Source organism: Mytilus californianus, unplaced genomic scaffold, assembly GCF_021869535.1.
Source record: "Mytilus californianus isolate M0D057914Y unplaced genomic scaffold, xbMytCali1.0.p SCAF_6, whole genome shotgun sequence".
In the NCBI taxonomy this organism is placed as follows: domain Eukaryota; kingdom Metazoa; phylum Mollusca; class Bivalvia; order Mytilida; family Mytilidae; genus Mytilus; species Mytilus californianus.
In genome coordinates, this window is record NW_026262712.1 from 65,244,284 (window position 1) to 65,253,774 (window position 9,491).

The 9,491-nt window shown below is 29.4% G+C and overlaps 1 protein-coding gene across 3 annotated transcripts in view; it reads left to right on the top strand.

Annotated features, from left to right (window-relative positions):
• Window positions 1–8,594, top strand: part of LOC127706411 (transcription intermediary factor 1-alpha-like) — a 70,200-nt gene extending 61,606 nt beyond the window's left edge. For 2 of the 3 annotated variants that reach the window (XM_052211013.1, XM_052211015.1), the window contains 4 exons: window positions 666–831; window positions 1,855–1,929; window positions 2,992–3,144; window positions 5,500–8,594. In XM_052211013.1, coding sequence (XP_052066973.1) covers window positions 666–831; window positions 1,855–1,929; window positions 2,992–3,144; window positions 5,500–5,703 — 598 coding nt within the window. In that variant the 3' untranslated portion in view covers window positions 5,704–8,594. The remainder of the gene's footprint in view (window positions 1–665; window positions 832–1,854; window positions 1,930–2,991; window positions 3,145–5,499) is intronic. The other variant, XM_052211014.1, reaches the window with a different exon arrangement.
• The last annotated feature ends 897 nt before the right edge of the window (window positions 8,595–9,491 follow it).

The following is a 9,491-nucleotide window of genomic DNA, read 5'->3' on the forward strand; positions in this document are numbered from 1 at the left end:
TCATCGATAAATCAATAGGACAATATATATACCAGAAGTCAGTACACTGAAGTGCAGACATGTTCTCTGTGAAGTAACAGACAGTATTATTGACATGTATTGATTTAACATACATATACATGTAAAGTACATCAAAGTATTTAATAGTTGATTTTATAATAAATGGAAAAATAGAATTATCATTTTTTCCTGTTGTTCAGTACAGTTTTAATAGAAAATTTAGGCAAATGATAAATCAGTGTACTTAGTTCTGCAATTGTTTCCATTTATGGATAAATTTAATAAAAAAGAACAATATTTAATTTTTTTAACATTCATGTAGATAACAATGATTATATAAAAACATGTAACCCTACCAGAAGATAACTCTTAACAAAACTTACTGGATGAAAAGAGGTAATATGACACAGATCATTTTGCAAAATATATTTTTATAATATACAGCAATTTTTGAACCTACCATCTCTGTTTGATAAACAAAAATGTACATGTATGTTATGAACCAGCTATTATAACTTAATTAAAAGTAAGGAACTGTGGTATTTCATAGTCTTTTGTGAACATATAGCCCAGATCATTTAACACTAATCATTGGTTGCATGCATTTGAGAATGTTTGCTTGCGCTTTCCTTTGTTGTAAATAACGCATCATTAATCATTTTTAGCAAGATAAAAATGAACCACGATTTGTATTCTAGTGGAGAATGGCAGTGTACTCTGTGTAAGACGGACGAGCAGGTTGTACTGAAAGAGAAAGAAAATAAAGAATTCTCATATATTCCTGGGACAAAAAGAAAAGCTCCAACTGGATTGTCGGAACATGAGAGGAAGGTTTGTTTGTTTAGACTTATATAAAAATAAGAGGATGTGGTATGATTGCCAATGAGACAACTACCCACCAGAGACAAGATGACGAAAGGTCAACGTATGACCACCAACAATGAGCAAAACCCATGTTGTAAAGTAAGACTTGAAAGGCCCGTTAAATGACAAAATGTAAATTTAAACAATTCAAATTAAAAAATCAACAGCCTGATTTATGAACATGACATAACAATAATCAATAATTTTGTTTTATTAAAGTCAACCACTGAATTGCAGTAATTGATTTGTATAGTCCATAATGTTGCATAAGTTCATGTTTCCAAAAGAAATAATTTACCTGTTAACACATGCAAGTTTAAAATCAGTCATGACCACATTGAACTCCAAACAAATGTAGACCAGAATAATGGGTAACCATTTCAACTTAATTTTGACTGTAGTTACAAAATTGTTAAAGATTGATAAATAAGGGTGTTTTTAACCTCTAAATAAATATGTTCAAGTATCCATTCCATATTGTTGATGATAGGGCTATCAAAGCATGCAAAGGGTAACTTGAGATATCAACATAGTTTGGTTAATCTGTTCAATGGTTTACTTAATAAAGAACTACATAGACATTTTACAATTTACTTTGTAGACACCATTTCTGAAGTTTTTAAAATAAAACTACAATATAACATACAAAAAATGTTAAAAAAATATCAAAAGATGTGACATATATTGAGGATTTGAAATCCTGAGTTTTTTTTTATTACCTGACAGTTGAGGGATTGTGAGGTCTTACATGCAAAAATTCAATAAAGTTTTAGGCATGTGTAGCTGTAAGAGTTTTATACCCATGGGTAGTTATGTTTTTACACAACTAATTATCTTTTACAAACATTTAAGGATATCAAAGCTATACATGCCATGTATGCAAGAAAATTTATTTACAGATGAGATGATTTGTATGGCAAATATGTATGAAAGTATAATGAGTATTGTATATCCATGAGAAATTTTTAACTTGACAATTTGACATTACAGACATGCGAGAGAATTCTGCTAGAGTTATTTATCCATGAGAAGAGTACAGTATTCCATGAACCTGTTAGTAAAGCTGTAAGTACCTAGTAAATCCAATACAAACAATAACAAAATAGGAAGTGATCTTCAGTATACACTCATTGATTCTGTTAAAAAACACCCTTTGCTGGTACTTAGTAATTCACAGTAAATATAATGAATGGTGGTTTATTTTGACTGATAACTCAGATATAGAATCATGTCATGTGATATTTATATATACTGTGGAATCTTTAATAATTGTGGGATACCAATTTCGTTAGGTAAAAGTGAACCAATAATTTAAATGTTCAACGAAATACAAAGGCTTGTATGCAGACTTTGGCAAAAACACAAAATCAAATATCCATGAACATGTAATTTTCCTAGATCCACAAAATTAAATAGTGATCCTACATTCAGTCTATTTACAGGAGAAATTTTTGTCAATCCTTCAAGAAATATTTAGAACATTTGCCTATGTTTGACAAAAGTTTCTTGATGAACAAGAGATAGCATCCTGAGCAAAATTTCCAAAACATTTTTTTCTCATTATTCGGTGTTTAATAATAAATAGATCTGCTTTTTGCAGTCTATAAACAATTTTATGGCAAGTACCATCCAAGAAATCCTTCATAAACTCTTCAAAAAATTCTGGTTGCATGCTTTTTTATGCATATGAAAACACCGAGTATACCCATAACAGAGACTCGATTTGGAAACATACTTCCTTATACTAATATTGTTAGCTAACCTGTGTAGGTCTTGTTTTCACAAGACAATAAATAAGAAAGATACCTGGAATTGCCAAGAATATAGGACAGTACAACAGACTATACCGACCATTAAAATCATAATCTGAAGAAAAAAATAGATGTACATACAACATGTACAACTTATACCATGTACAAATAAAAACAAAACATGGTCCAAATAGCCTGACTTTGTACAAGCAAAAATCTGGTGGGGTTAAAATCAGTTTTACATGAACACAAGAATCCAAAATCTAAATCTTCGAAAGCCTTGATTTGTAGTCTAGGAGAAAAATGAATGAATATTTCATAAATGGCAATTATGTGTGAAAATTGATCATATGTTGCCATGTTCTGTATTTTTCAGGTTCCTAATTATTACAAGATTATCACCAATCCTATAGATTTTTCAAAGATCAAAGTCAAGATCCAAAGACAGAATTTTAATCATTATGATAGTGTAGAAGAATTCATAGCAGATGTTAAACTTGTGTTCCAGAATTGTGCTACATACAATGCTGTAAGTTTATAGCAGAGTTACTTCTCTTGTCCTGATATGTTCATGTTTATTTTTGTTGTTATCAACATAAAAGAACATTAATACATAACAAGACACTTGACATCTTTTCCTTTTGTGTATATCATAATTAAACTGAAATGTTTAAGTAATTTTAACTTCAAAATGCACTGTGTGTAGATGTATCCAAAGAGGGCAACTATTCCTGAAAAAATAGAGAAAAAAAGAACTAATGGGAGTAAAAATTATATACAGTACCTTTAGTTTATATTATCAAGTTGTAAATAATCTCTTAATCAATAAACTTTTATTCTAAACTTGATTTTTCATTTTCAACTTGTGAACTATTTTTTTTTCTATGAAAACATAATTATGACATCAGTACAAGCAAAGATGATTTCCTCACATGTCAATTTTGCCATAAGGGGTATTTGTAATGACTTTAAATAAATAAGATATTGGGTATACATCACTGAGCATCAACCAAACTACAGAAATAATCAAAACACGTCTAGAGGGTCACATACAGGGTTCAACAAAAGATAGGGTCCATACAATATATCAAGCTTTAAAACATCTCGAGTCTTTATAAAGTTGAGAATGAATTCTACAGAAACAGTCAAAAGATCTTTCATTAAATACCAATTCTCCAAATATTGAAAAACATTATCAAAGATGACATACAACAACTACCGATGGGGTTCCTGACTTGTGTCTTATGGTGACATGCACCGAAAGTTCAGTCTCTGTCATTGCAAAATAATAAAAAGGCCTCTTAGATTTATTTATTGACATGCCATTACAAAACATCTAGACACTTTAATTGAAGACTACCATGGTATATATTGGTAAATCTTTAATCCACTCTGCTATGTCTGCACATGGAAAGGGATAAGATTGACCAATGGTTCAGTATATGATGGAAGGAGATACTTATTTTTAGAAACCAGAGTAAAAATGAGAAAAAAATCCATTTTTTTAAGAGAAATATCTCAAAAAGTCATGAATGTACATAGCTTTTGTGAATTTGAATGAATTAATTGATCAATATGTGGTTTATCTATAAAGCAATGTTTTGTCATAAAACTATATTTATTGTAGGTGAGTTTCAGCATTATGGAAAACATACATGTGGGTCTTTAATTGTTTTAATGTGGCTTCTAAGTTTTGTCTTCCCTCTCAAAGAACAGTTCAAAATAATATTATTCATGTTTTGAATATTTGATTGTTAAAGCAGATAATTCAAATATTCAATAAATTATTAAATAGTCTTGAAATTCTTTATATAATTTTGAAGTTAACTTGCAGTAAACTTATTAAAGTTTATAAAATGAACTTTATGAAGTATGTGTGGGTACTTTGCTTTCTTAGATTTGAGAAATGATCTTATGTTAATGATTTTTTAATTGACTCATTTTAAAAGTAAAATTTGAGCTTTGAACATGTTGAAAATTAACTCTACCAAATTAGTAGAAAAATAGTAAAGTTTTTTATTTTCAAAAACAATGAGACCACAAAAAAAGGTTCTTGCATAGAATTTTAAAAATTTCATATTTTACTATGATTTATTGGATTTAATTTAATTTATTAAAGTTGTTTAATCTAATACATTTTAATCCATAAAACACAGATCATCGTGTCTATAGATAATGGAATATAAATTATCTGCTTTTAAACTCATACTTGGACTTCCTGCATGTTGTACTTTGAACTGGTATTAAGCAATAACTGTGGGATTTCCCCTGGTACCAAAGATCTTGATTTGAATATTTCATATATTGACTTTATAAGAATTTCTTTAATGAAAAAGAAAGGATGTGATTTATTCATATTTCAACTGGAACTAGAACAAAATGTTCTTGTATATAGATATGTTTATATATTTTCATACTTCATACAATCATTAGAGTATTCTGTAGCCTGTGTATAAATCTTAGTTGTACATTGTTATTCATCTTTTCAATGAGTGCTCATATTAAGAAATTGAAGATTTTCTCGATTTATACATGTTATTTAAGGACTGTTCTAGATTTTTTTTTAAATCTTTGAAAGTTTTGTTTCTGATCACAAATTTAACATAATGTTTGCAGTATTTTCCATTTCAAAATTTCTGAATTCCTAACAACAGACAGAAATTAAAATCTTAGGTTTTTAACAATCCCCATATAATGGTAATTGTATCCAAAATCAGGGATTATTGAATTTGCATTACCAAAAAAAAAACAAAAAACTTTATGTTATATTAAGTGAATGGAAAAGAATTTTGAAGATATTCATGAAAGTAGCTTCATTCTTTAATATACAGTTATAAGATTAAAAGTAACTGTTAATAGGGTTTATTTTATATTTCTTTTTCAGGCCACGTCAGAGATAGGTACAGCTGGTAAGATAGTAGAAGAAGAATTTGAAAGACTGGTTCAGAAATATCTACCATGCTACATGGATTCTTATGATGAAATCCTTCATCGTCAAACCAGTCCAAATCCTGAATCTGAAGCTTCCAAAGCTAAAAAATCAAAAGGATATGAACACGATCCTTCTCTTTCTATGAATGTTCACTGATTTGTTGTATGTAATTTTAGTTCTGATCTGTAACTTGTGTAAGAGTGATTCTTGGTATTGCTGTCTTGTTACACATAGTCATAGATTGTTTTCTTTGTTCACTTCTATTTATGTATTTATTTATCTTCTGTAATTTGTTTTAGAATACAGGAATTTTATGTTATTCCCCATTCAGTCCTACATTTAAAAAATGTGTGCTTGGTCAGACTGATTGAATTCTGATCAAATGAGTAGAATGGCTAGGACTTAATTGGAAAGAAATCAAAACTTTGTTTCTGTTTTATTGCTCTATATCTTGTAAAAAAAATTGATGTAGGTTTACTTGAAATATAGACATTCATCTGTTTATAGGTCATGTACATGTTTAGTGAGCAATAACAGAGTTCTCGAAATCTTTTTTTCCCTATTGTTCCTTGAAGAAAATTTGCTGGTCCACACTATTATTTCTATTGTAAAATACCCAAATTTTGTTGCTCCTTTGCAAAATTTTGGTGGTCAGGACCTTTGGACCACCACTTTTGGAGAAATCTGCAATAGGTTTAAAAAATAATGGAAAATAATAATGAAACATGAAATAACAAGTTCAATATTCAATGATAACATAAACAGAATTTGTATATTTACTTAAATATTGTAAATTAATAATTGCAGTGGATGTATAAATTTAAAATTTCTATTTTTTTTTTCTGTGCTGGAGTCGCAAAACTTTTTGTCTTCCATCTTCCTTACAAATGTAGGATTTCAATGTGTATAAAATGTGGCTTCTATCACTGTACCAAAAGTTCACAACGGTTATATGAATAAATTGTACACAGGTCATTTCAATGTTTAAAATTTCAAACGATGTGTGAATGTATTTAGAGAGCCCCGGTACAAAGGCATGTCATAGATTTTATGATTTATCAAAGTTGGTTGATACTTAAATTTGTTGAGAATGAACTTGTGAATTTTCTCAGGTTATTCATTTATAAGCTGACTTTTTTCCCCCCAAGAAAGGTATGTGTAGTCAGTGGTGATAACTATGAAATAGTAATTGAGTTTCTTTTATTCATTGGGTATTATTTTATCCAATATAAAGTTTGCTTGATTTCTGTCAAATTTAAGGAATGCAGGAAAATTTGAAAGGTTGTAAAGAAGACAATTCTGATCAAACTCTCAAAATAAGAAATGTTTGTTATTCAAGGCAATGCATACTTAATTGGGTGATATTTTGGATTTCATTGATATTTTGTAAGCATTTTGAAATCTTTGATCTGCATCTGAATATTGGAAAAAAAAATATATGTGGCATTTATACTTCCAGAGATACAGTCAATTTAAAATTTGGGAAATAGGTCTTAAATTAAATGTACATAATTATTGTAAAAAATGGTGAAAAATAACATCATTTCATTTTAAATTGTCTTTTCTTGAAATTTTGTCCACAGAATTTTGATAAGATGATATGTTTTTGCTGTAAACATTTCTGTTTTGATGATATGAAAATTTTAAGGGGTCACTGGGTTTGTTTTTTCAGTAGAAATAAACTAGTCTCAATATGTATAGTGTGAAAACTGGATGAAACAAAAATATAATTGTAAGGTCATGACCGAGTCAAACTGCAAAATCTTATTTTTTCATGTTTTTTCTTACTTAATTCAAACTTAAATGATTAAACAGCAAGAAAGAATAAAGTGACACCCCACCGATATTTTCATATCATTAAAACAGAAAATTTTACCATAATGACATACCAAATTTAATCGAAATTTTGTCTTTGGCATTTTACCAAAATTACATTGGCATTTATGCTACACTATTAATATGATTTTTAGTTATGACATTTTTTATATGCTTTTAAGGGATTGAACGATTATTCCTGGAACTTGTATTAAAGGGAGAATTTTACTAGATGCTCAGAACAGCGATGAAGAAAGGCATTGATTACAATGTCATACTTACATTAAGCTTTAAAATTACATACCATAGACTTTGTCATACATTTATTTAATAATATAGTACATAAAACCAATTAAATATGTTTTTAATATGAAATGTTTTTAAATGCACAAGATGGTAAACAATAAGTTATGAATGTATGTCAAAATGTTTGTGCTTTTTAGAGACTATACTGAAAACAACACTTCTTAATAATTCCATGTCAATAGTAATAGAATTCTATAATTGTTACATTTCCATGACATTATTTTTATAATTTATTTGCCATCAGTAAATTCCTAAATTATTGCATGTAGTTATTATTGCCATTATTGAAGAATAGACAAAAATTCGAGATTAATTATTGAGAATTCAGGAAAATATGCATACAGATATAGGTAACAGATATCAGGATGCGAGTTCTTATTTGAAATAATCTCCAAGACACATTATTCACAATAATAAAAACCTTGCAATATTTTCAGAATTTACAGTATATAATTCGCATGAAAATCGCCATTTATGTATATGAGTACATTCATCCATTCTAAAAGTTTTTGTATGCCTCATCTATGATAGTAGGGGGGCATTATGTTTTCTGATCTGTGCGTTCGTCCTTCTGTTCTGTTTCAGGTTAAATTTATTTATGGTAGGTAAAAGTTTTGGTTAAAGATCATTTAACATGAAGTTGTGGTCACATCAACTCAAACTTGGTGCACATGTTCATTCTGATATGAACTTTTAAATATATATGCCAAAATAGGGTTATAACCCAGATTTCATGGTTCACTGAACATGGAAATGTGATAGTGCGAGCGGGGCATGGTGTCCTATGGACACACATTGTAGTTTCAAAACCAGAATCAGTGCTACAGGTTGATCACTGAATAGACTCCACTTTCTTTTTTGTGTGCATGGAAACCATGAATTTGTACATACATAATGACAACCAATAAAATTATTTTTACAACTGTTTTTATATTATGTTATTATTACAATGCACTAACTATTGGTTTTTCAAAGACGAGGTTTGACCAAGAGAGGTTGAAAGATATATTTTTGTCAATATTAATATTTGGCTGGGAAATTATTTTCCACATATGGAGGAGGATCTGCTAATTATTCAGGAGCACCTTAGATCACCCCCCGTTTTTGGTGGTGTTCCTGTTGCTCAGTCTTCAGTTTTCTTTGTTGTGTTTTTTGTACTGTTTATCACTTTGTTTTTTGCCATGACATGAGTCACAGATGTGGTGTGATTGCCAATGAGATAACTCTCCACAAGAGACCAAATGACACAGAAATTAACAACTGTGGGTCAGTTTGTTTTCTACTTATGAGTTTTAATATGCCTATGGTATCTCTCGCCTCTCTCTGATTATTTGAAATTGTTTTTAAAGGCAGTGCTTTAATGCCTTTCTAGTTGCCGTGTTAATATTTCTTTCCGCGATATCCAACTTATCTACGTGGGGGGTCATTAGGCTCCAAGTAGATCCGGAAAATGTTGATTCTCTCCTCTTCTTATTGTGATATAAAATGTTTTTTGTTTCATTTCATTTACATTGGGAAATAGAGAAACGATCATTGTGTTTTGTTAGTTTTAAAAACTTTTGATATATTTGTATTTTGCATTATAAGCAGTCAACCGATTGACAAACTAGAATTATTTGAATTCCGTGTGGAAAGAGCTCGGGTTAATTTCGAGTGTTATCTGCAATCTAGATGTTAATAAACAATTTCAGTCGTTGATATAATAATTAAAGGTCGACTGAACATGAATTATATTATATAATTTAAAGCGCATTTCTGTTTATGCACGTGAACCCGTCTAACGTTATTGTTATTTCGCAGTTATATAAAGTAGCAAATTATCG